The 27,621-nt window shown below is 42.4% G+C and overlaps 1 protein-coding gene across 4 annotated transcripts in view; it reads right to left on the bottom strand.

Annotated features, from left to right (window-relative positions):
* The window catches only part of Pamr1 (peptidase domain containing associated with muscle regeneration 1), an 81,514-nt gene that overhangs the window by 7,363 nt on the left and 46,530 nt on the right, over window positions 1–27,621 (bottom strand). For 3 of the 4 annotated variants that reach the window (XM_010612570.3, XM_033756536.1, XM_010612571.3), the window contains 5 exons: window positions 22,793–22,907; window positions 20,439–20,656; window positions 18,724–18,831; window positions 2,618–2,830; window positions 842–908 (listed from right to left, as the gene is read on the bottom strand). In XM_010612570.3, the coding sequence (XP_010610872.1) occupies window positions 842–908; window positions 2,618–2,830; window positions 18,724–18,831; window positions 20,439–20,656; window positions 22,793–22,907 (721 nt within the window). Of the gene's footprint in view, window positions 1–841; window positions 909–2,617; window positions 2,831–6,367; window positions 6,419–18,723; window positions 18,832–20,438; window positions 20,657–22,792; window positions 22,908–27,621 lie in introns of all 4 variants that reach the window. The other variant, XM_033756537.1, reaches the window with a different exon arrangement.

Here is a 27,621-nt window from a genome sequence, read left to right as displayed (position 1 = left end):
ATATATGAGAGAGAGAGAGGATGAACAGGTGGAGAGGGATGCTAAGATGAAGAGAAAAATGGTAAGGGCTGAGAACACAGCATAAAAAAGGCAGCCTGGCAAAAGGACAGTTGGGGAAGGTCTTACTCCCAGATGAAAATGGAGCGGAGAACTGAGCTGTATAGCTTCACTAAGCCTTGGTGATATCTGCTGGAAGCAGGTTCCAGACAGAAGGAGCCACAAATGTAAATTTCCAAAGTAGAGTTGCATTTGGAGTGATAGAGGAAAGCACAGGATGCTTATATTACTGGAGTAGAAGGAAAGAAGGGAAAAGAATGAGGAAGAAGAGATGAGTAGAAATGAGCCCACTACTGTCTACCCACCAGTTGGTCCTCACCTATATCTTCCCAGGAGAAAAGCCAGGCATACTAGTCCCTCATCGTGACTCATCTCTATTTCCTGGGCTCCACAATCTTGCCTCATCTGGGTGGTTATCACCAAGAACATGTTCCTAAACCACAGCTGGGTGCATTTAGCTGCCACGATAAATATATCATAATTGCAGGAAGACTCACTATTAAAATCCAGTTCCTCAAAGATCATCTACAAGTCTTGCTTCTCACCAGCCATCTACTTTCCCACGATCCAATAAAATTTGTACATATTCCAACAGTCGCTACCTCTCGGCCAAAGGCAGCTGGCTAATGAGCCTCCATCTAACAAGCTCCATTCTTTCATGATCATTTAGCATTCAATGTCCCCAAGAAACCCCAGACCATCTTTGGCCAAACACAAGTGGAGAAAAGGAAAAGGGAGGGGAAATATTCATTACCCTTGAAAGCAGAGTTCAGGTGTTTCTCACCTTGATTGAACTTGCATTGGAAGTACCCTCCTTCTCACCAGGTCTGAAATCTTTGGTTCTCGGCAGGCTAGAAAGAAACAGACAAGGCTGCACAATCCTTTTCCATATTCACTGTTCACATCACTAAGTGTAGATTCATACCTGACCCACCTTTCTGGATACCTAGTGCTCATTTCTCCAGTCTCAGAGCCAAGCTTAAACAATTCACATAGCAAAAGAGCATGCCTTTCACCTAAATTAACAGTTCCCTCCACAGACCTCGGAAGATGCCTCTGAAAAGCTACTCTGTCTAGGTAATTTGGGACAGTGACAGTTAGTGGGACTGAAGTATCTGCTCATGCAAATGGTACTAGCAAACCTAATCACAATGGAATAAAATACAAACTGAAGTTTCTAAATTAGAGCCCACACAGGGAATTTGAAGGTTCTCCTTTAAAACCAGACATCAGTGTTAATCATAGATTAAGTCTTGAGTAACTGGTTTGTCCATGTCCTTTCTCTGAAATTAAGGTCCCCAACAGTCGCTAGAGGACAGCTCAAAGCCCCATTTCATTTTGTTGAAGTATTTTTTTTTTCTCCACAAGTGAAAAGGAATCCTTCCATCTTGCTTTCCCAATTAAGCAGCCAACATTTGTCTAATTAGCAACTTAAGAGTACTTTGGCTGTATTAATTTGTAAGAGAAGAGTTGACAAAAACTCCAAGGACATATGTGACACCGTTCCCATACTTAATGAAATAAAACATCAGACTCTCTGCTGGTGGGGATGAAAGTCGTTTCTGGCTAAAGTCTAAAGTGATTTATTCCTTTCACAAATCATTCTTTCATTCCTTTTCCCAGGATCCAGGTTGTTGACAAACACCCAGAAGGGAAAGTGGAGGATGGAGGCAATTATCTGGATAATCTAGGACAAGAACATGCTTTTCTTCCGGTTAAACAGCCAGATCATTGTGACCCGTCCCCTAAATAGAGGAGCTGCTAACCTGAAACGAGTGAATAAATTTCGCAAGAAGCTACGCGTCCCCACTGTAATGAGAACACATCTAGCCCGTTCATACGACATTCCACTTCGCTGTTTCCAACCTATATTTTTAAATTTGCTCCCTAGACTGCCTCACTATGAATTCACCAGTCATTTTACTTATCACCCCTCTTATCTTCTCCTCTGTCTTCTATCTGGAACACCATGCTGACACCTTTTCACATTTCCAAATCTTTCCTAGCTTTCCAGGCTGCTCCCATGCCATTATCCCTATTTCAGGAATGTTGATCTTGTCTTCTTCTGAACTACTCATTTGTTCCTATAACTCTCTCCTGAATGTTCAAGGGTTTGCTGTCTTAAAAAAAAAAGTTTTAATATGACTAACCTCTTCTCACATAAATGGCCAGAGTTGATGAGCCTGTTCGGTTTTCTATCTGTTGCATTAACTTAATATTGGATAAATGTAGCTATGTAAGTGCTTATAAATTCTGTGCTTGGACAGAATATACACAAAACACACAAAGCTCAGCTCTGCCATTTTCCTCAAAATGCTGATAACTATATCACTCTTTTCTTCCCTCAAGATGTTGTGAATAAAGAAAGCAAGTCCTCTCTAGATCCAGATAAAAGAAGCAAATGTTTTAGGGATAGGTTCCAACCAAAGAGTTATATATAGTTCCAGGGAGAAGTTAAGAAGGATATTTTTTTCAGGGGCTTAAAAGCATGCATGAGAGCTACCAGAAAGTGCAGCAAATCCATCTATGTCAACAGAATCCAGAAATACCTGTAAGTTACCTTTTATGCATATGGGCTGTTTCCCTGACCACTCTCCATTTTGCTGGCAAGTTCTTTTCTCGTTGCCACTAAGAATATAGGAGTTGTTACAAAAGAATGACACAACGGTGCCGATTTTTGCATAATGCCCATTGAGAAGCCCAAGCCCTCCAGTTATTTTCTTGTATCCATTGACTGGGCCTCCAAGCTCTGAACAGTTTCGTTCTTCTAGAACTAAAAATGAAAAGTAAGAGGGGGAAAAAAAAGAACTGTTGAAAGTCTGAGTCATCCAATTTTAGAATAGAATCTTTTCATATTTCATTAAATTAAAAATACAGTGATATAGAGCTTGCTTACAGTGGTGCTCCAAAGATTTACCAAGAGAAATCTCAACAGAATATGCAAGGGTTAGACCTGTGCTTCCTTTTGTTTTAATGATTTATTCCTAAATTGAGGAATATTCCATTCTAAATATAAATAAATTTGATACCAGATCTGACCCTCATATAATCTTATTCATTTCTCTCTCAAACTGTAGGAGCTGGGAAAGCCTGCACAAAGTAAGAATTTCACCTGGACTTTACAACCAGCCATTACAATACAGAGGTCAGTGTTTCCTGATGTTGTATTAGCACCTTCGTCCTCTAACACTTGGACAATCAAACAAGGCTATTCCGTTTCCTACTTGTGCTATACCCAGAAAGTAGAAGTGATAAGAAACGGAAGTACATGTATGTAATAAATTGAGATTTTTATAACTCATCTTCAAAAACAAAAGAGTGATGAAAGCTTAAACTAAAAAATAATTAGAAGATAGCACTAGAGGATAAAAAATATATTTGCTGCAGAAATACAACATTTTTCTCCTGATCTCCAAATGAAACTTTCCATCTGCTCACTCAATATTCATTACAAAGGTATTTCTATTCTTTGACTCCTGTTGGACAAGTACTTAAATTGGAAATAACATCACTAGCTATTCTGAGCACTGAACAGGATCTGAGATGTAGTCTGAAAATATTCTATCAGATAGGTAACATAGTTTTCTTAAATAGCTTGTGGCTCAGCACAGAATATGACTTGCTGAAGGAAAGAGAGTGAATCCCTTGAAGAACTCAATATTTAATTACTGAATTCGGGTACCAATCACTCTGTCAACCTCCTTGCTTCTTTTTAATCATTTCTTCTAAGAAACAGACTCATCCCTAGGAAACATATGCTCCCTGTAATGCAATAATGCAATTAACATGCTTGTCCTCCCCTCACCACCCCAATTATCTTCTAAGCAACTTGCGTGCTTACCTCTTGACAAAAGAAATCTCCATTCTAAAATATTTGAGAATCAAAAATAAGCAAATGTCTTTCCTTTGGGCAAATTGGAAAGATGGTTACAGTTAGCTAAATGAGTGGCTTGTCTACTCTAAGATTATCCACAGACCATGTGGCGAGATGACTGATGATACTGTGTGGGCTTGGGGGCTATGTAATATGAGCAAGATCCCTGATGGGTGACTCTAAAACTCCTATTTAAAGTGAAAGCTGTTTAAAAATACTAAGGTGGTATAAGAGGACAGTGCATTTTTGGGTTCTGCAAATGGACTCAGAAAACACCAGTGCTGGTATTTTCAGGAATACCACTGTGGTGTGGGAGGGAGAGGCAGAGGGAGTAATACGTGCTGCTTCTGTGAAAGGGCTTCCCCTTTTTTAGTACAGATTCATTCTGTTCTGAACATATTGCCTACAGTGCAGCCTCTGGGGCTCACAGACTGCAGTCACCTCAAAAGCATGGTGTATTCAGCCAGGTATGGTGGTGTACGCCTGTGATGCAGGAAGATGGCAAGTTTGAGCCTCGCCTGGGAAACTTAGTGACTTAGCAGGACCCTGAATCAAAATCAAAAATAAAAAGAAAGCGGGGCTGGGGATATAGCTCAGTACGAAGACCCTAGGTTCAATCCCTGGTACTGGAAAGAATGGTGCATTCTATGTGCAATTCATTCTTAAAAATTGGAATTAGTTACCAACATAAAAATTGGAGAATTTCACATGAAAATATGACAGGATTCAGCTTTGGAACCTCTGGGCCTGTATGCCTGTATAGCTACAGTCTAGTGGCACTGAGACATGGCTTGTTCTTCACTTGATCTCACCCCATTAGACTGCCTGGCTCTAGCACCAATTAGCTTATCAAAGGGCTTGGATTGGTATAATTCAAGTCTACTCCCTTCTCCATTTTGAGCTTTGTTAAAGTTCATGGTCAAGAAAGATTGGGTGATATTCAAGGCCAGCTCTGAAATACTTAGAGAACACAAAGATGTGAAATCCTTTCTACAGATAGTTTCCATAGGTAAGCCTGAGAGTTGGGTTTTCCTTCCACACCCTGCTAGACCTCCACCCCATGATCTGCCACGCACAGGCTCTCAGGAATCAGACGAGGTGTGAATGAGAAACATTGTGAATGTTTAAACTTAAAATTTTGACTAAAGTAACAATATATTGCCATTAAACTCCATCAAAACATTTCCCATGGCTTTGAGCACTCTTATCCCATCAGTCTTGCCTCTTCCTGGAGCAGTTCTAGAAGTCCTCTTTTGCGAGTGTCTTTAACTGTACTGTTAGGGCTGTCGCAAAGTTCTGAAATCATCAAAGCATTTACCTTTAACGGACATTTTGACTTTGGAGAAGAGCTAGAAGTCTATGTTGATCTAGAAGTCTAACAATGTTGATCTGGTGAATAAGGTGGACGAAGACGCATTGTTACATTTTTATGAGCCTGCCTTTTCCTCTAATGGCACCAGGAAGCAGCATTCACACTCATGAACACACTCTGAAAGACACCCATGAAGGAGGTCTTCCAGAACTGCTTCAGAAAGTGGCCAAAATGATGGGAGAAGAGACTTTGAAGTCAGGGGGAGTATACTGAGAGGGATTAATAGCAATGTGTCTTTTATTGCAATAATTTGTTTTTAATTTAAGCATTCATTGTATACTTTAACTACTCCTTGTATATCTAAGGTATTTAATGTGGGTAAGTAGAAGGAATTTTGTACAATTCTTGAGTCCTTGGAGGTCACACAAAGATTTAGGACAATGCAGATCCTTTGCTTTTCTCATTGAGGAGACTTTTTTTTTTTTTTGTACTTGATCAAACTCAGGACCTTGTAATTGCCAGGCAGGCGCTGCACCACTGAGCCACATCCTGGTCTGAGAAGACTTGAAGAAGACTTAACGAGTAACTTGGAATAAGCAAACACCAATGCCTGAGGCTGAGGGACACTGCTGTGTTTCTGCAACTCTCATATGTGTATGCCCTTTTATAAGCGGACATTCCTCACATCACATGTATACTTTTCACATAATGTTTCCTCACTTCTGGTCCCAGGAAAGTTATAATTAAATCAATGATGCAGTTTAAACTTGATGAGATCTTAGAATAAAGAGCTATTATTTAGTTTTAGACTATTGCTTATGGAATGTTATCGGGCTAAAGCCAAATCACACTTTTAAGTCAGGATCCAATAAAAGGTTCAATGGGACTTAATGCTTGTCTCTCCTTCCCCCAACTCACATACTGAAATCCTAACACCTCAGTATCATGGTGTTAGGAGGTAGAGTGTTTGGAAAGTCATTAGGTCATAAAGGTGGAGCTTCACAAATGAGATTAGTGCCTTGTACACGGCAACCCAGAGAGCTCCCTTACTTCTCTCCTTCCTTCCCCAACGTGAGGATGTAACCATAAAACAGTCATCTATGAATCAGGAAGCAGGCCCTCACCAACTGAAGAGTCTTCCAGGGCCTTGATCCTGGACTTCCCAGACTCCAGAACTGTGAGAAATAAACATTTGTTGTTTAAGTCAGTTTGTAGTACATTTTTACAGCCCCAACTGATTAAGATTGAAAGAAAGAGGAAGAAGGAAGAAGAAGAAGAAGAAGAAGAAGAAGAAGAGGAAGAGGAAGAGGAAGAGGAAGAGGAAGAGGAAGAGGAAGAGGAAGAGGAAGAAGAAGACAGAAAAACAACATATATTGCCTGAAAATCAAAAATACAGACAATAGAAAAAGAGTTGTAGAAGATACAGATAATGTAGTTATCTATCTATCTATCTTAGTTACTTTTGTCACTGCTGAGACAAAAATACCTGGCAGCCAAAATTAAAGGGAGAAAGGTTTAATTAGCTCACACTTTGTAGAGGTTTCAGTTCGTAGTTGCCTAGTTCCAAGGCAGGGTGGCATGACAGAGGGGCACTGCAGAGAAGAAACAGTTCACAGTAGGAAGAAGGCAGCAAAGTAGAAAACAGCAAGCAGAGTCCCTCTTTCTGTGCCCTTGTCCTATCCAGGCTATCCAACCTTAGGGCAGGTAGCACTCACACCCAGGGTGGAGAAGCCTTAACCCTAGCATCACAACATGAATCAACCCCACCATCACATCCTTGATCCGAGCATCACATCCCCTAGATTCAGCCACTTCCAAAAAGTTCCACCTATGTCCACCTATGAGGCTCTGAGGGGGCATCTAGATATAAACCATAACATTGTCTGGTGCCACTTAAAAATAACTAGGCTGAATATATTCAAGGAGGTAAAATATAAACTTGAGAACATTATCAGATAACTGTAAATACTGAAATGTAACCAAAGGGGAAAAATCTAAACCTAATAACTATAATGGCAGAAATTAAAAACTCAGCAGATGAGTTTACTAGCAAATCCAACAGGGCTGAAGAGTATTAATAGTCTGAAAGAGAAAAGAAAAATTTTAGAACGTAATCCAAAAAGGGAAAAAGATGAAAATGTACAGAAAAATGTAAGAGATACATTGGTTACAGTGAGAAGACAAATAAATGTATAAGTGGCATCCCAGGAGGGAATGGAGTAGAAATAATGAGCTAAGAAATGATTATTAGGCTTATTTGGGCATAGTGAAATACTGCTTTCCCCATTTGGGGGCTATGGTAGCATTTACCAATAAAGAATTTCCAAACCTGCGTTGACTCACACTTCTAGGTACCAACCACGATGTCTGTATGTTTGTATTTTTAACCTTGTACAATAAAGCTTTAAAATTATGTCCTGTATCAAACAGCCACAGGGCACTATTCTCCCTTCTCTCTCATTTTCTGTATTTTCCAAAGCACATGCTGCCTTATGATGCTTTTGAACAGAGTTCTAAGACCTCTTCCTTCCCTCCTTCCTTGTCTCTCCCAGTTTGATATCTACCTGGTGGGTACACAGACCATCTGCATCTCATCGCAGCTCCTTCCTATGGTTAGATTTCAAAATTATCTTTTCTTTTCCATGTGTTCCCTTTTTAGAAACCTTTGCATCTCCCCATCAGGTTCATGACACGTTTCTCTTTGATTTTTCAAAAGCTCTATGTTCCATTTCTTCTCAGTATGATGGATATTTTCAGATAAAGCCAATTGAGAATTTAAAACATCTGCATCCCTGGCCTGAAGTATCACCAAGCTCCTGCTTTGCTAAGTAAAATATTCTATGATTAATAATAAATAACATAGTGCCCTGTTTCTTTGGGGACTCAGAATGGGGACATAACTCACTAAATTTAGCATGTCCCTGCATGCTACTGAATGAACAAGAACAATCACGGGCAGGAAAGTAGAAGATAGATGTCCAGAAACGAGGAAGAAGATCAGGATGAAGGGCAGGAAAGACAGAGGGGTGTAATGGGAATGAAAACAATCAAGATATGTTATTGCATGTTTCAATGTACCAAGACAAAACTCATTATTCCATGTTACTAATAGGGATTATTTTAAAAATCCAGTCATCAGTGCATTTCTCTGGAATATTGTTTCACATTAACATTTAAAGAAAAAAATTTATACTTGATTCGCTTTTCCTCAGGGCACCCATATGAGTGGTTCACTGTGATACCATCTTGCATAGGTAACACCTTTGTAATGGCTCTTGTCACAAACATTACTGGCACACGTCCAACTCCCTTCATACCCTTTTACCAACTCAGGGCTCCTTTTACTTGCACCTTAGCTTCTCCATATGCACTATTCTCTTGAGAATTTGCACCTGTAACTTTCAGAAGACTACCTTTGGGTATAGGCACCATCTTGCCCAAAGAAAGAGCTAAAAATTACCTTGATTTTTGCCCCCCCTCGTCCACCCAGAGTAACCTATAGCTGATGAGTAATAGAAATGGAGGAACAAAAGCATGACTCTTATTCCTTGAGGTGTCATTCCCATTCCCTATGACCCCTACGGGATTAGGCTGAGCTTAGGAGTTTGGTTGAAAGTGTTCTTGCTGGACATCTTCCCCTTTCTTATCACTCCTTCCCAATTCAGTTACTGGTTGATCCTGGGAATACTTCCTCTAACAAATCACCTGGACCCAAATGGTTGACTCAGGTCTGTTTTGTAAAGAAACTAACCTAACATGGCTCTGCTGTTGTCTTCACCCTGGACATCGGGGTCTCTCATGCCTCCCCTTGGGAATACTGCCGAAGAATGATGAGACGCCTGGTCTCAGGCCAGGGCATGGAGTGCTCCAGACTGTTCACCACTCCTTTGTGGTGGAAGATCTTAAGCAGGATGAATGGCCAGCCAAGTAAAGGTCACATCCTTCAAGGAGGACCTTCAGGCTGAACAGTCTGAGGCTCCACCCAAGCCAAGCTGTTTTACTTGAAGGGCCCAGGGAAACAATGGGCTTCCTCAAGCTAAACAGCATAGACCAGAATCCACCTCCAGAGGATTCTCCTGGGTGATGTGGTGTTAGCTATGGAACAGGGCTCTTTTTATAACCCTGAAGCACTATGGAGAATCTGACAACGAATGAGAAAATTTCTCCCAAGCCTGAACCGTGCGTCTTAGAGTTAAGTTGACATCGAATGAAATCAAATAAAGTTTTATCTTTTTCTCTACTATCTCACTGATATGCTAAGAGTTGTAATATAAGGCAGTGAGTTGAACACATCCAGAGGGCTGTAAACAGAAGTTATGACAGTGGAGAACTCAGGGAATAATTCAGAACAATGTGGTAATGTTTTCAGGAAAAGCAGTTCTTTAGTGTACATTCATATACTACCATATTCTCTCATCAAATAAGTAACATCGAATGTGTAAAACGAAGTCCTTACTTTCCATCCCTAACTGAGGAAGTGGGCCTACCTCCCCATTCCCTGATATTCACAAAACTCATGGGTAGACCCCACCATGGGAAGACAACAGTTCTTTTCTTCCACATTACTAGACATCAGAATATTCCTGTCCACAAAAGTAATATATTTTCCTGAATGAATCTAGAATTTTAACGATACCGTAGTGTCCCATGATTATTTGTCTTTTCCTTCTGCTTATATCCCCAAGCTGTAAGTTCAAATGTGGAGACAACAGCTATAAAAAGCTTCCTAGGACCCAAAGAATTCAATTGCTGTTTTACCTTGTGGGAATACCACATGTCTCCCTTTGGAGAAGACTGGTGAGGTGTTATGGGTTGTTGATTTGATTAATTCATCTTTCTGAACCATAACATAAATGTGTAATGAATGCCTTCACTTTGCCCAGCAGAATAAGGCATTAGCAGATGCTTTGCTATATCTTGAACATAGAAAATTTTCATGTGAACCCAAAAATAGAAGTGATATCCACTTAAACATATTCCACTAAGGTATTTTAGACATCTTAAGGACTCTCTTCTGTATCACTTAAGCACTTACCAACAAAAACAGATTGGGGCTTTTCTTCCAATTACTTTTTCCCCAGTTGAGATTTTTGCCAATCAAAATCTTTCCCAAGCAAAACAAAACACACAAATAAAACCAAAAACCTTAATAGTTCAACTAAAACTTTAAGAAACGTTACTGCAGGAAGCCATCTTGTTTCTTCTGGGTGACAGAGAAAGGGTGGTTGGAATAAGTACATCTTTTTTATCAGCACCAGGTCATCCTAAGCAATTATTGCTTTTTAAAACTTTGCTTCTGAGATTATATCAGAAGAAGGTAGGACCCTTCCCAAGGAATAAAGGACAGATAGTGACAAAGGCCTCTAACGAGTATAAATAAGATGGGGATAGTGGTCCCAGGAAATACTAGCTAACTGTAGAAACAGACTATAGACTAAGCTACAACAAAGATTTCATATGACTGACTGATACCATTTCCCTGTTGTGTTGTCTGAAAGAAAACCTCTTAATTTATGAGTAGGAAGTGGGGTGAAACAAAAACAGATTCTAATTTAGATGCCTCCACTGAGAATAACAACTGGAGGCCCAGAATTTGAGTTCCTCATTTCATCGTGTTTTCATTCTCCCTGGGGACTAAACAGAGATCGTCACTTAAGCACTGCACGTGTTATGGTTAATGTAGTGTGGCCGGTGCATTGGGGCACGATTACAAAAGATGAGACCATTAGAAGAGGCCCAGAGATGCTTCTCTGCAATGGGAGAAGCCACGTTCCAATCCCTGTCTGAAAAATACTAGATGGCAGAAGTTGAACAAATCTTTAAGAAGACCCTAGGTCCCCTGAGGGCTGTTACTGACTCTCTACAAGCATTAATGGTCTCTGCTCACTCCTGTGACCTTACTTAGGATGTGCTGGGTTGGTTCTCATGCACAAAGAAAAGCATGGTACATGCACATGTGTCTTTGTGTATGTGTGTGTGTGCGTGTACACAAATGCATATTTCTGGATCTGTTAGCTTTTTAAAATCAACAATATAGATGCCTCCTATTTTAAGTATCCTTTACATAATGTTCTTGTTTTGCTTCTAAATGGTTTCCAATTAATTATTAGTATGTATATCCTCTTTGATTTCAGAAATAGTTTGTTGTGATTTACAAAACTGTGTGCAAACTTCTTTTGGCATATTTTATGTTAAAGAAACATTTATGACATTCAGATAACAAGATGGGTAAAATGTAAGTCAGGGATCCATTCTGCCTCTTTGCTAAGTAAGAGCTGGATTTCAGAGCTGTAGGATTTCTGAGGACTACAGCAAAGGAAACATCCTCTCATGATCTAGTTGGTGGTAGGGACTATGAACGGAGGGAATCTACTCTCAATTCTTACCCTACAGTTAGTACACACTCATGCTCACTCACCACCACAATCAAGGCAACAAACTGTGGCAGAAGCTTGGTTCTGTTCGGAAAAGGCGTTGACTTTTCCACTGGGGCTTGGTTCATTCTGGAAACTCGACTTAACCCAAAGCCAATGCACAGAGACATACATCAAATGGCCTATTACCTCTTCCTTAATTTTTCCTGTTCAGCTAAATATTTGAGATTGGTGCTTCTGGACCAAAGCAATTTATTTTCACTCCATGAAGGTCTTCATCAACCATGAATAATGACACCAACTCATGATTCAATCCCCACCGAAATCTTTTTATCCCTTTCCAACCAGTGGCATTCTCCTTCCCTGATGTTTTCCAGCCCTCGGGGGGTGTGAATGAGACACTATCCATGTGAAATTATGCTTGGATTACACACACTGCTATTTATTCACCCAGCAGCAATTTGGAAGCTGAGACTTACAATTAGCTATTTGATCTTAATCAGTATTGTCTTGGGCCTCTGGAACACTGTGTGTTTCAAACACCACTTTTCCGGCATTTGAATGCCCTATTTAATTAGACAGCTGAAACTCCCTGTGCTAAGAGACAGGTCAACTTGGATGATTCTTTCAGAAAACCCTGGTGATTTTACTTCTTGTTTTAAATCAACCTGGTTCATGCCCATTTGACAGAATACCTCATAACCTATGTAATTGTTAAAAATTTAGTGCTCCTCTACCTACTGCACTGCTTGGTAATAGTAGTCTTTTAAGGATTTCCCCAAATCTCAGAACGTTTCTCGGTTTCTGGGTGAGTCATAACTGCAAAGTACTCGGGTAAATGACCTCCAGTGGTAACTAAAGTCAGCTTTTTGAAATATAAGAACAGCTCACTAGGAAAATGGCCTGAGATGGGCAATTCTGTTGATCCTTAAGGATGAGCTTGCAAGAGGGTCCTGAGCTGCTGGGCACATTAGCCTTAGGAAGCTCTGCCCAGGATGTGTGTAAAGCACCATTTAGTAACACTCATCATTGCTATCACCCACCACCAAAAGCCTTACTGCCAGCAGCTCTGACCAGGAACCATACACAATGTAACCCTCTTCTCTGTGTTAGAAAAGGAATTACACGAGTTGCCTTTCAGCTTTTTGAAAAGAGGATAAAATACACGTGGTAGAGCCCTGTCTTACTTCCCTGGTGCACAGTTCTCAATGACACTCAAAAGTATTTGGCTGGATGAATCTGTAAAATGGAGCTGATCAAAGCTCCTACCACATGGAAATATTGATACAATTAAGGGGGCAATGTCAGGCAGAATACAGAGCCTGGCCTAAATTAAGAATAGAAATAATAACGTGTTTTTAGGGCCGGCGATTTGGCTTATTGGTGGCATGCCCGCCTTATAAGTGCAAGGTCCTGAGTTCGATCCCTGGTACCCACCCAAAAAATATTGTTTTTAGTACATGGATATCAATGAAAACATCTTGTATTTTACAAAGAGGATACTTTCACTTTCTGATGGAAGAGCAGGAGAGGTAGTGAGAGTTCTGTGAAGCAGGTACCTTTAAGGAAATCTAGGAGAGCCATAGTCTCAGTGAAAGGGCTGGAGTTCATCTCAGGATTTAGGATAGCAAGATGTTTGTTTCCATCAGAAGTTAATGCAACTGTGTTCTTACTGTTCTTCTCAATTTTGTGTTCTCCTCTCTGCCATCAGTGGGTACACAGCTCATCCCAGCTTTAATGAATTACAGAATCTCTTAACCCAAGACCCAAGTAAAATCTATCTGCTGTATTAATCCCTGCCGCAGTGACTTCATCCAGCAAAGCCAAAGCCAAGAGGGCCTTTACAAGGAGCAGGCAGATAGAAGCAAGGCTTGTCCTGTACAATGGGAAATCAGCAGGATGCTCTACCTCACACTCTAGAAGGCAGTTGGGCTGGAGAACGTTTTATATGGCCTCACCTGGCTTCTCAATCACTGACTAGCAAAATTTACCACTTATGTGACAACCCAAGTACCTTACCCTCCATAAAACAGTAATACCTCCCTGTTTAAGAGACCACAGGGTCATGAGGCCCAGCAGAGTTTATACTAAGATGTCATTTGGTCTATGTAGACTCAAGCTTACCTGTCAAGGATTGATTCAAATGAAAAGAAAAAATTTCCTCTGAATTAAACACAGACACACACACATGCACACATGCACATGATTGCACACCCCTCGATCACTATACTAGGGAAGCTCCTACTGTACTCAGTGCCAGCTTTTTATTTTTTGTATCAAAATCCAAATGAGAATGGCATTCTTCTGAATTACACCACAAAGGATGCCAGAGATTACTGTCCACTTTAAGGCGGGTGAGGAGATGGGAGCCCCAGGTAACAGGTAAGAGGTGGGTCTGCTAGCTACTGGCCTTCTTGGGGTTCTTCCAGTCTGTAAAGGGTCTGGGCTCCTAAATACAACTGGTAATAACTATGGATCTCTGGAAGGTGTTGCATGGGATGAACCCTACAATCTTCACACCAAACAGTTCTCTTTTTTACCCTCTATCTTTCTAGCAAAATACAAAAATGATACTCTGAAGATTAGATCTCAAAAATGACCATCCAGGAGCAGATGCACAGCCCACTGTATGTTAAATGAAAGACGCCTGAAACTCCATGAGGTAAAAGGGAGACCAGTCAGACAGCAGGATGCTTTGAGTACCCTTTTCTGGTGTGTCTAAGTCCAGTTCCTCCATGGCTTCCCTCCGTCGATCAATTTCAATAGTCGCCTCTCCAGGCCATCCAGGCCGCAGAGGTTCTCCATTCATCACACCCAATGTGGATGTCTTCTCCTGAAATCCCGGATTCTTTTTTGACAGTGACACCAATGGCATCTACCGGTCCTATTTAAACCATTTCTCTCTCGCCTGTCCGCTGAGGTACTGGCAGCAATTCTGAGGGTGCAGCCACGATTAGGAAGGTCAGTTCACAGATGCTTAGAAAGTCTTGGAAGAATTTTCTTAAACCCCAGAACCCTGAGAAAAGTGTGTTTGTTTAAGATTATCAGGTTATAAACGTTGCTCTGCTACCTTATATGGAGAATCTTCTGCCTTTTGGCAAACTTTTTTGTACCGGCAAAATATGGGACCAGAAGCACTAATGAGAATAACAGCTTATAAGACATGAAGATCACCTCATTCCATTCTCACAAACACCCTGAGAGGTATTTGGTATAATTTTGTAGAGTTTTTAAATAAACATGTTCATAGAAATTAAATTATTTTCACAAGGTCACCTGGCTGGTAAATTATAGATTCACTGTCAATCCAAGGTCTTTCTGAAGACAGACTCCAAGCTCTTCACCCTAAGGTGCACCTATTTGCTCTGTATTAAGGATAAGAAAGGTGTTTGGTATCAAGAAAAAGGCTGGAAGAATTCCATTTAAATAATTCTATTTCAGACGCTTTACCTGAGAGATCCAAGAGTTATTTACATAAATCTCACATTATTTATCTGTCTGTGATAGAAGAGAGGATTACTACCCACTAGGGGTCGCCATACATTCTCCTTTGTATCAGTATTAATGTTTGCATGAAAACCTCAGTGCTTGCAATCACTTATCCTGATGAAAAATGCAGGCCACCTCTTTGAAGCTGAGGTATACAGCGTGTCTCTGATCCTGGGCTCTTTTCTTCCCAGTCACTGGGACAGGCCAGTGGGAAACCTTCTGAGACTCCAAAACCCAAATGAATCCAGATCCACCATTTGCCTTTAATTGATAGAGGCCGATTTGTTTTGTTCCAAGGCACGTCAGAGCGCGCAGAGTGAGCATTGTGTCCTGAGAGTCAGCCCGTTTCATCGTTCTTCATTAGGATGCAGTGCGGACACCCCCGGCACCGTCAACTGGGCCAGAGAAACAAAAGCAACATGGAAATTGGAGCAGGCGATAAATCCCTCACTCTCCACTTTTTCAAAACAAGGTTCTGACCATTTACTCAAGGACTTCTTTTGTCCTTGTGCCCCATAAAAAGGAACAGGAAACTTCAGAGGAAAGAAGGAGCCCCAGTTTCTTACAAGGTGGCCCAAGGAGGCTGGAGGTAGCAGAGAATGCTGGCAAGAGCTTAGGTTGGCCTGGAGGCCAAAGAGGGGCTCACTCCCCTGGGAGAAGGTCACTCGAGAGTAGCGGAACACTTCCTTCCTTGGGAAACAATTGAGGGAAGGTGAAACCTGGGGTAGTAGCTCTGGAAGACTCTCCCAATGGTGGGCCTGCACATGCTCTTGACCCTGGAACTAAGCCAAACCTCACGAACTGTTTCTTGTTTTTTATCTACCATATCATGAGATCCAAGGAACAACTCTCTCCATAGATTAATGGAATTCCTTTGAAAATAAATCCATCTCCAATTTGACAAAGAATAGATCTTAGTTTCAGAAACACAAGTCCCAGTGTATACTTTGAGGACTGGTGTTCATAATGGATGACTCATCTTGCACCTTGGAAATTTTTTTAATGGCCTTTTTGCCAGTTGTTCTCAAAGTTTAAATATGTGTGCCCTTTCAATTAATAGTTGAACATCTAGGAATTTATCTTACAAAAATATCTCTACATGTGAACAAAAACATGCAAGGATATGCATAGCAGTCTTCTTCATAATAGAAAAAAAAAGAACACAATATCATGTCCAGTTTAAGAAACTCATCCATGCAATGGAATGCTCAACAATCCTTTCTACAAATGAGGTAGACCAATATGGACTCACTTGGGAAAAATATCCATAACATGGCCACTAAAAATAAGCTGAAAATGTGTATGTATACTTTAATCCGCTTTTGTTTTAAACAATTTTTCAGCCTTGGAACTACTGACATTTGAGCTGGATAACTCTGTTGTGCAATTGTTATAAGCATTGCAGGATGTTTAGTGGCATCCCTGGCACCCACCCACTAGATGCCAACATAACCCGCTTGGCGCCCAACCAGCATTATAGCATTACAACAGCCAACACTGTCTTCAGGCATTGCCAATTATGACCTAGGGTTCAAGGTGGAGAACAAATTCACCACCAGCTGAGGACCACTGGTTTGAAATAATGACATATAGAAAGCTTAGGTTTAAACATTTTAGGAAAAAAATCTGAAAGGATCTACCTCAAGTTTCTAACAGTTTCTCCTGGGAACCAGAACTGGTTGGAACAAAACAGTATTCTCTATTTTATTTATATCTATAATATATGTTTGATTTTTTAGAATTATATATTTCTTCTGAAATTAAGTTTAAAAATCTATTTCTATTGCACTCTCACTTATAGAAATGCACTTGCACAAAGAAAATAAAGAGAATAGCTTGTATCATTGACTGCCTTTAGAAGAGAAAGGTAGAACAGCCTTTCCTAGGAAAGAGAGACCATTGAGGACTCACTAATGGAGTACAAAGGTTCCCAGAGCTCACCAATTACCCGGGTCTCACCAAGTCATAGGACAAGAACAGTGCCAGAGGCATTTTGAACTCCATGGGAAATGTGCAATTGTAACCTCTGGGTTAGATTTTAACAGGATTAGCCTTCCATCTTCTATCTTGAATGTTTCATGTGCAAAAACGAACATCTACGTTCCCACAAAGACTTGTACTAGATTACTAAAGCCGTATTTAGAAGGACCTTTCCCTCACCAAGACCTGTGTTCAATCACCAGTAAAAGAGAGGAGGAGAAATAGGGTGAGGGAGAGGGGAGAAGGGGAGAAAGAGTAGGGGTGGGCATGAAGAGGGAGAGGAAAGGAGGGGAGAGCAGGGAAGGGAAGGGAAGAAGAGAGAAAAAAATAGGGGAAGAAAAGAGGAAAAGGGGAGAAAAGAAAAGAAGGGAAAAAAGAAAGAAAAGGAAAGGGAAGAATACGGTTTGGGAAGCAAGTGACGAGGAGGTTTTCAAATGAGGGTTAAAGAATGAGAACTATCCTAGAGACAGGTAGCGGTGACAGGCCACAGGTGGAAGGATTTCCTTCTGTCATGACTTCTATTCCACCTCCCATGGCCCCATTTAATTCCAGGCTGGCTATAAAACTGTTGGAGAAGTATGAAGCTTATCTCACCAACTCTGGAAAGGCTTCTTCATCAAAAGACAAGAAATCCTGTACTTGAGTTTCCACAGACCCCAATCCACAGGACTTCCTCAGTAAACATTGGTTGGTTTGCCTATGACTCATTTCCTATTTATAGGGTGATCATGTATTTTTTTTAAACTTCATGTCACAAAATATTCTTTTTTATCTCTTGTCACAACTACTTTAAACAGGTCAAAGCATTCTTTTTTATATTCATTAAGATTATTGGTACATTTTAGGTACACAGTATGATGCCATTCATCATTGGGAATTTGTACCTTTACATGATGTATCTTATTTACATGATGGTTCTTATTTTTCCCCATCCACCTGCTCTCCCTTCAATCCCTCCAACACCCCCTCAACTTACAAAGTCTTTGTTTCTGTTTTTTCTTCCTCTTATATTTATTCCTGTCCGTTCAGTCCAAAGGAGAGGGAGAATGGATGGAAAAAGCAAAGAAGGGATCATGTATGTTTTTACCCAATTCAGAATGCTTTGAATGTGAAAGAGAGAGCTATTAACAATTATGCCAAATTAAGATGCATAAACTGAGATTGTCCCTGGGAAACTGAGGCTCACGGCCTCATCCCCATATACATTTACCATGCTGAATTCAATCTGTACAGTACCACACTGGAGTCCATGAGCACGTCCAGGACGGTAACTCTAAAATTCAGATCTTAGGATGGACAGGGGGTTCACACTCTTAGCCACAGGAAACACAATGACAGGAGTTTTCTACTGTTGACTTTTGTCTCTGTGTTTTTGAGCTCTGAGTACTATCTGAGTACTACTGTATCTTTTTGAAGGGTATTTGCAGCAGGCGAGGGCTGGAAATGTCAACAGGTAAATGCAGGCAGTTCCAGACACACAGTCCTGCTCTCCTTAGGTCACTCAGTGGGATGTCTATGCCATGTGACACCTTGGATGGACCATCCTAGACACCAAAAAAGCCAGCCCTATGAGCTCCCAAAGCCCTCTCCATGTCAGACAATGTAACAACTTTACTTCTACTCAAAGGGATACTCACAGTTTTCACAGCGCTGCCCAGTATAGCCTGCCAAGCAGGCACATTTATAAGATCCACTCGCATCCAGGAGGCATGTGCCATCATGCAAACAAGGGGATGATGAACAGGCTAGGAAGGAAAAGACGTTCCTTAGTGTCGTGGTGCACTGAGTCCATCTCTTCACCGAAGTCTTTCACTTGACTTCTTGCATTTTTATTCTTTGTACTGAATTCATGTTACTACTATTTAACAATGCTTAAAACTGGTACTTATTAAGTGCTGAATGCTGCCGCCACTACGTGACACTTGTGAAGCCCCCAGAAGTATGCTCAAAGTACCTCTAGTCTGAGGGGCAAAAGAAAAGCACAAATAGGAGCATTAAGCTAAGGAAAACAGAAGCAAGCTTATATTTCTCCCACAGGCACTCCAGAAGCATCCTTGGATAGCTTTACAGTGCATTCTTTCAAGAAGGCTCAGCATCCTGGCACCAAGAGACTGACACTGGCTCATATCTTCATGACCTCGCTGAAGATGTACTCAAGAATTTCCAAGCATACGCCCTGTAAATATTAGTCCCTTGTGATGTTAATATGTGCTCAACTAGATAAGCATTCTGGGCTCAAATGTGCTGGGGAAATGCTGCTGACATTCAGTGGTAATTAGCCAGGTGTCTTTACCGTAAGCTCCCTCAGTCCAAGGCCATAATACACACTGTGAAGTTCTAAGAATGTACACGATAGTCAGTCTTTCCCAAGCTCATTTGATCTCAGAAGCTACATTTTACAGAGCATCTTGGGGAGTATCTAAAAACAACTGGGATACACTAGCCTGTATGTTATCCACCATCCCGACATACACTTAACCCAATATAGAAATATATTACTTGAGTGTTCACTCTATAGAGGGCACTGGAGAGATACAAGGATGATTAGGCATATGAGGACACACTTCAGTGTTTTTCCACGCCTGAATTTGTGCTGCATGGCACTCAGAAGCAGCATGCACCACCTTGTTCTTGTACCTGGTAAAGACACTCACAAAAGAGTCCAGAACTACTTCAGGAAGTGGCAGGAATAGTGCATTGAAAGCAGGTAGAAATATCTTGAGGATTACTGGTAGTGTGTGTTACAGCAAAAATTTTTTAAAACACTCATCGTGAGTAGGAAAATGGATACATATTGAAGATATATTCCTAAGTGAAATAAATAAGTCACACCTGTGTAATAGTTTCCCTGGTATGAATAATCTGCAATAAAACATAAGATCCTAATAAGATTACTGACATTTAGAAATGAGAAGAAAGGAGCTAAAGGTGTAGGGAAGGTGGGATGGGTACGGGAAGGGTAATAAGGGAAAAGAAAAAATTGTGAGATAATGAAAAGATGAAAATAAAGTGTTTGTAGATGGGAAGGGGAGGAGGGGGTGAAGGGAGGGTAGGGGTAAGGGGAAAAAATGAGAATCAAGATGTCATGTAGAGGTACAAGTGCCCAACAATGAATGTAACTGTACTGTATCCCTAAAATGTACTAATAAACTCAATTAAAGCTGAAAAAAAAAGCAAAGGAAGAGAAATGGGGAAAAAAAGAAGAAAAAAGAAGAATCAAGATGTACCATGTACAGGTACAAATTCCATACGATGAATGCTATCATTCTGTATACCTAAAATGTACCGATACAATTAATTTTAAAAAAACATTCATCGTGTATGTGATTGTATTTGTCTCCACGGGCTTCACCTGTGATCTCCTCAAAAACGGCATGGAAGCCATCAAAATTCTTGGAGCCATCAGAACGGAAGAGGACATGGAGTGCAGGGCCCGTGCTCCGGACAGGTGCTGGTCGCTCATTGCCACAGAGGCGCTTGATAATGGGGCTGTCACTGCCGTCTCCATCGCGGATCTCCACGTAATCATACTGGCACATGTAGTCAAACTCCAGGCTCAGCATGACAAACCTGCAGTGGGGGGAAGGTGACGGAAGGGACAGGTGGACCCTGGGCAATCCTGAGAGACAACAGACAATGACATCGCACCTGCCTTCAGGGAAATACACTGATTAGGAGGACAGATAATAAATAAGCAAGGAAGCCAAATATGCAAGGTAATCCCAGAGGGCTAAGTACTTTATATACATTACCCAGGTAAAAGCATAAAGTGATTGAGGAGGGCAAGTTTCCAACACAATGCAGTCAGGGAAGACATTCTTGAAGGCCTCATACATGAGCAGAGATTTAAACAATGCATTGGAACCTGACTTGTGAAGCCAGTGGGCAAGAGTTCCAGGCAGGGGCGTTATGACTTCAAGGGCTCTGAGGAAGTAATGAGCCGGGCATGTTGGAGAAACTGAAAGAAACTCCGCAATGCTCTAGCTGAGTGAAAGGTAGAGGAGTGAGAAGTGAAGTCAGTGAGAAGAGTGAGAAGCAGATCAAAGTCCAAGCCCAACAGAAAGCCCCTGGGGGTCACATAATCACTGGACTTAGGCTCAGAGGAGAGGAGATTCCAGAGCTACAGAGTAGAATCAAGGAAGCCAGTTAGGAGCCGGGATAGCATTCCAGTGAGAACTAGAAGCGGTTTAAAACAGACTGGAAGCAGTGGGGAAGGAGAGAGGTGCATGGCCTTGAGACTGTTTAACAGGCAAAGAATATATAGCTTTTGTCATAGTCTGGATGTGGAGAGTGATAGAAATGGGGCGCAATGGGTGACTGCTGAGCTTTCAGGGTGTGCACTGTGAACAGGTTTCCAAGGATTTCCAGCATTACAGTTACATTTCAACAGGAGGCCCAGCTGGAATCAGATGGAAAGAAATCCCCTGTTTTCATGCCTCCCTCCTGCTCTTTGCTGGGAAGGTTAAATGCTTCTCAGGCCTCCATTATTTTGTATTTGGGGGAATCTTAGAGAGGCACGAAGGGGATTTTATTTATTTATTTTCCCCGAGCCAGCCTGGTGGAAAGTCCAAGGAACAACCCTCACTGCCAACCCTAGGGACCTCCGGATATGGGGACACCAGCTCATGGCCAGTTCTGAAAAGGAGGATTGAAGCTGGGGCAGTTTTGTGGGATCCTTCCAATTTGGAGCTCTATGTTGCCCCTTCTAGAGGAAAGAAAGCCATTCAAGAAGCCAGCTGGGGATGTGACAACCTCAGGGTGTACTGATCCACCCAGAAAATACTGACAGAAAGTTTGTGTCCTAGAGATCAGGGATTTCAACCACTGATAACCCTCACCACTGGTCAGAGAAGAGGTAAGTGGACAAGAGTCCCTGTGGTGGATTAACTAGTGGACAAATTGGAATGCCCAGCTAAACTGAATCAGCATAGCCTGGGCGTGAAAGATTCACTTGAAGATTGCTGCCAATGGCTACAAAAAGAGGATGGGAGGGGAAGATCAGAGGAAGTTGATTTTCTAGGAGAAGCTTGCTTCTGATGGTTTTCCTGATGCGAACTCGACTGTGCTCATCGGAGGAAGATCTCAGGGCCTCACTGTCACTGGGAATGGCTGCTGTTCTCATCAGGGAAGCTCTGATCTCCACCATGAGCATACTTTTTGGCTCTAATGTAGATCCCTCAACCTGGTGGCATAAATCCTTCACCCCACTGGCGCAGGTTTTCTGGCTGCCACCCCTGGCCTTTGGGCCTTCTGGGTGCAGATCCTTGATACAGACAAGCATGAGACATTGCTGAGGGCTCTTGGCCACCGGCTGGACTCATGAAGGATACTGCCTTGGACTCTAAGACTTTAGCTGGGCTTGTGTGGATCACTGCTGTGGAATCCAGGCCCTTGGTTGGGCCTTGAGTGTGCAGTTAATCTCTTGCCCTATTCCGTATTTAACTTTTTGGGAGAATGTCATAAAATAATTCTATGAACTATGTATTAAATGTACTCCCTCACCAAAACCCTGACTACAAGAGCCCTGATAAATCCTAGGGATGTCAGAGCTACTCCGTCCCCACACAGAGGAAAAAAGGAAGTGTCCAGGAGAGAAGAAAAATACAGTGGAGTGAAGAATAAAGTGTTCATGTTTCACCTTTATCCTCCATCCCACTACAGTTCATGATGGCCTCAGATTCCTCAGTTGTGGCCCTGGCCCCTCACCTCAGTTGGATGATAAACCCAGGTTTGGCATGAATGGTCCATTCACAGCGAGCATTCAAGGGATAGCTCTCCAGCAAAATCTGACCCTTTGGGGCTCGAAGAACCTGGCCACATCCTGAGAAAAGAAGAAAAGGTCAGGATGTAGGGATCAGGGTCAAAACAAGAGCCATGGCAGAAGGACTTCCAAGTCTTTGAGCTCATCCCATACCACTGAGAACAGAACAAAGAAGGATAAGGGAGAGAGAATTAATATTTCTCAAGCACTTGGAAATGTGCTACGTAATTTGCATAAATTAATTCACTTAATCCACCTTACAGCTTGAAAAGAGGTGCGGTAACGACTCAGTTTTTTCAGCTCAGGAAACAGAATCAGCGAGTTCAGTGGAAACTTGTCACAAAGTTTCAGAATAGAGAATCAAACCTAAATGTGCGCAAATATAAAGTCCAAGCCACTCTACAGTCTCATCAAGATTCCAGGTGCAAGCTCCAGTCAAAGGAGAAGGACCCATAGCCCATCTTTCCCCTGCCCCACGCAGTTAGAAATTGCTCATGTTAATCTGCTCTGTGACCATTTATGTGACAGATGCCTCTTTATTTTTTTTTTTTTCCAGTACTAGGGATCGAACTCAGGTCCTCATGCTTAAAAGGCAGGCTGTGGAACCACTAAGCTAAATCCCCGGCCCCACAAACGCCTCTTTAATACATGATGTCAAAAGGAAGCAATAGCTTCAAGCCAGTTGGACTGGACTGATAATCTTCAAAATTTTTCCTACTCCCGTCTTTTTTGTTCAAGCTCTTATGAAGACCACTAATTTAAAAAATGGAAGGAAGGCTCCTCATTGAGGCAGAATCAGGGGCCCCAAATCCTCCCCCTCCTTCCCCACTGGTTCCCCGAGATTACATCCAAAGGCTTCCATCCCTGAAATTTCAAAACTGGTGGGCACAGTGGTCTTTAAATTACCTCATATTTTCTACTCAGAGACCACCCAGACCTTCTCTCAGGCTAAGCTTGTCTGCCTCTCATCCACTTGCCCACACTGCCACAGCTGTGATACCAGTGGCAGGCTCTGCACTTCCTTTTCCCTTAGCCTAGAAGACCCATGTTCGTCCACATGTCCTTCCTTGGGAATTAAGCTCAACTGCCATTTCCTCAAAGAGGCCTTCCTGGGTGACTCAGCTGCAATAGGTTCTGCTATTTAATAGTCACTATCCTGACTCTTAATTTTCTCTGACTCTTAATTTTCACATCCCTAACTGAAATTATGTGGGCATTTTAAATTCTTGTTTCCTTTAGTAGCCCTGGGACCTCTTCTAGCTTGTACACCTAAAATGGAACCTGACGCACGCTCGATAAACATCTACTGAATAATGACTGTGATATCTTTCGAAGCCAGGCAGTGGCTAAGCACTTCAAAAACTCATTTCATTGAATGCCCATAGAGGACCTAAGCAAATAATGTTTGTCTTCCCATCTCCCAGACGCAGAACATTAAGGCTAGAGAAAGCAGGTAACTTCCCCAAGATCATATGGACAAGAGAGGCAAAAGACTCCGTAAGTAACTGTACGGGTTATAAAGCTAAGGATAGAAATTTCCAGGCCTGACTGCCCTGGGTTTGAAACTCACTTTTATCTTCTTTTTTTTTTTTTGGTAGCAGGGATTGAACTCAGGTCCTTGCGCTTGCAAGGCAGGCCACCGAACTGCTGAGCTAAATCCCCGGCTCCTCTTTTATCTTCTCTAGCTGTGCGGCCTCGGCAGGTTACTTTACCTCTCAGAATCCCAGCAATTTTAAGTCAGGTGTCAGTGCAGTGATACGTACTTTGTATAGATTGTGAGACTTTGGTCTGCTTGTGCATGGAAACCCCACAGAGGAAGAATCACTAAATGTCAGCTGCTGCTTTTGGGTGACAGAGCAGGACTTTGAATTTGGACCTGTCTAGTCCTGCTGCTGGGTCTTGACTGGCACATTGAACTATCTTAGGGACTTCCTGCCCCAGCCTCCTCCCGCACCACCATGAAGCAGCAGGACTTTTCCTCTCCTTCCCAAAACAGATACACGAAATCCCCCCTCCTTGAAAGTGTACATTCCTTCTTCCAGCACACCTCACACCGTCATCGCCCACATCTGCCTATCTCCTGCAGGGCTACGGAAGTGCTAGGCTGGGTGTGAGAGACCAAAAAAGAAGCCTTCCTGTGCAGCCCCCACCCCTCAGGGACTGGCAGCTTCCCAGCCTCCAAGGTGTGAAGTCCCAGCTCCCCAGTGAAGCTCCTGCAACAAACCTCACATTAGAACCAGCAGCAAATGCTGCCAGCCTGTTTCCGGTTCCTTCCTCCATATGGGAGCTGGAATCAGAGAGCTAGAACCCTGGGCCCCTCCCCAAAGGCAAGAGGAGCTGGTGCCCATCCTCATTTCTGGTCCTTAGCAAGTCCACTGGGACTTGAGCCAGCTCCACGGTTTCATGCAGCTGATGAGGGACTCAGGGAGCTGAGATCCACATAGAAACCAGGCCTGGCCATGTGAAAATGCTGGATCATTTATTCCTCCGGACTCAGAACACATCCAGTGTCTCAGCTCTTCTTCATGCTATTCCTTTTCCCTCTGAAGGGGAGGACAGAGTTGGCCCCGAGATGGGGAACAACCGCAGACAAAGAGGCCGCTTCTTGGAAATATGCTTGCAGACAGGGGTATTAGGTGAAAAGGAAGAGGAGGAGGAGGAGCCCCTCCCTCCTCACATCCAGGAGCTCCTTCAGCTCCCCTCCCACTCTACTCAGGGAACTGGCGGCCTGGGTCCTGAGACAGACCAACTGCACCTCTCCATCCAGGGCAGAACAGTGAACACATCCCAGTGTCCCTGCCAAGGAAGTACCGCTGGCCAACACGCAGGTGGTCCTGAATTGAAAGACCAGAGCCAGCAAAGGGCCCGGAAGACATGTTCGGATTCCCTAACAAGGTCCTGCTGTAGCGGGCAGGAGTGTGCGTGTGTGTGTGTGTGTGTGTGTGTGTAAAGCCAGACCATCCTCAAATCCTGGACTCATCTCCCACCCTTGCACATTGCTATAGGCTGAAATAGGGGTGGCTGGAGAGACTCGGCTTCTTCAAAGTCAAATGGAAGCCGGCATCAGTTTCTAAACTAACAAGAGAGCTGGAAGACTCCCAGCAAGTCAAATCCCTGGCATTCACGAGGAAATCTTGTCATCTCCACCATTAGAGGTGGGGAGGGGATAGTAGGAGAGAGATACAACATGCTTCTGAGAAGTAGCACCATTTTATTTTGCTTTAATCCTTCCTCATAGAAAGAAAAAGAAGACTTAGACAACCTTTCGGGCAGACAAATGCATTTGCATTTTCTTTTCCGCTTTTGAAGATGACTCAGGAGCTGGGACTCAGTCTATGAAGCCAGACTGGGACTGAAGGTCATTTCAGTCACTTTCTGCTTGTGTAACCCTAGAGAAGTTCACTTGATTTTCTGAGTCAAGCTTTCTCATTTGGAAAGGAGACTATTTTTCTCATTTGCTTGTTTGAGATTTAAATGAAATATTGTATTTAAAGTCCTTGGCACTGTGCTTGGTTTTAGGACATAAAGTCTTAAAAATGCTTAATAAATGGCAAGCAGTATTGTTATTTTTGAGTCTTGTCTGGATTGGAGACATGGAGCATTTTGTCACAGGAATCACAGGGGGCAGTCCAGGCTCTGACCTGCTGCTACAGACTTAGGAAGCTACTTGTCATCACTGACTATGAAGATCTTGAATCCACCAGGCCCAGCCACTCAGACGGTGCTGGTAGAGCCAAGACCTCAATGATGCCATGTGAACCGCTCCCTGCACCAGCCAGGAACGGGAAGGAAGCCTCCACCTTCCACATGGCTAAGGTCACCCCATGGTGACACCCCAGGCCCTGAGACCAGCACTCAGAGCCAGGGCCTCAAGCAACTCCAACCTCAAGGGGTACGAGGTGACCTCTGGGGTGAGGCTTCTTAATTTGCATCTTGGCCCTGCCATTGATAAGCTGTGTGACAGCAGGAAAGTTACTTATCTCCCTTGAGCCTTAATGTCCTTATCTGTGAAATGACTCTGATGAGGGCTGCAGTATGGATTCAGTAAGCATGTGAGGCCCCTTAGAGCAGGGCCTGGTCCATAGCAAGTGCAAAGCGAAGGCTTTGATCGTGGTTTCGGGACTTCACTGGGTATAATGAGGGATTTACAAGTTACTCCACCACACACCTGTGATTTGGCTTAAACCTCCATCTGTTCATACTTTACAATAATTATTAAACTGCTTGTCCCTCTCCGTGGCACAGTTCTACGGGAGCAAGGGCATCATCTGTCTTGTTCACACTTTTATACGTGTGGAGCCAGTGTTCAATGAATTCTTAACTGAATAATGACTGTATCAATTAAATACCTCTCATCTCCCAAACTAATTAAGCCATTTTAAAATTAAACAACACCAAGCTCCAGCAAATCTTTTTTCGCAAGTCACCAAGTTGCTCAGGCTGGGTTCAAACTGACAATCCTCCTCCCTCAGACTTCCGGAGTGCTGGGATTACAGGCATGAACCACCATGCTCAAAGCATTTTTACACATTCCTGCCAGTTTGTCTGCCTGATGGTACAGTCATGTGTGGACCACCAGTGGTTCAGAGCCACCTGGCAGTGAGACATGAATTACAGCCCTGTCGTGAATATAGGAAATGATCTGTCCACTCAGAAGAAATAATTGTTCAGCAAAAATAGTATCTACCACTCTACTACAGAAAGTCTTTCCTCCCTGAAGTTTCCAGGGTGCTCATAAAAAAAAAAAAAAAAAAAAAAAAAAAAAAAAAAAAAA

The sequence above is a fragment of the Fukomys damarensis genome, unplaced genomic scaffold, assembly GCF_012274545.1.
Source record: "Fukomys damarensis isolate Sample0158 unplaced genomic scaffold, DMR_v1.0_HiC HiC_scaffold_27, whole genome shotgun sequence".
Taxonomy (NCBI): domain Eukaryota; kingdom Metazoa; phylum Chordata; class Mammalia; order Rodentia; family Bathyergidae; genus Fukomys; species Fukomys damarensis.
Note: the sequence above shows the minus strand (reverse complement) of the source record. Positions and strands in the feature narration are given on the sequence as shown.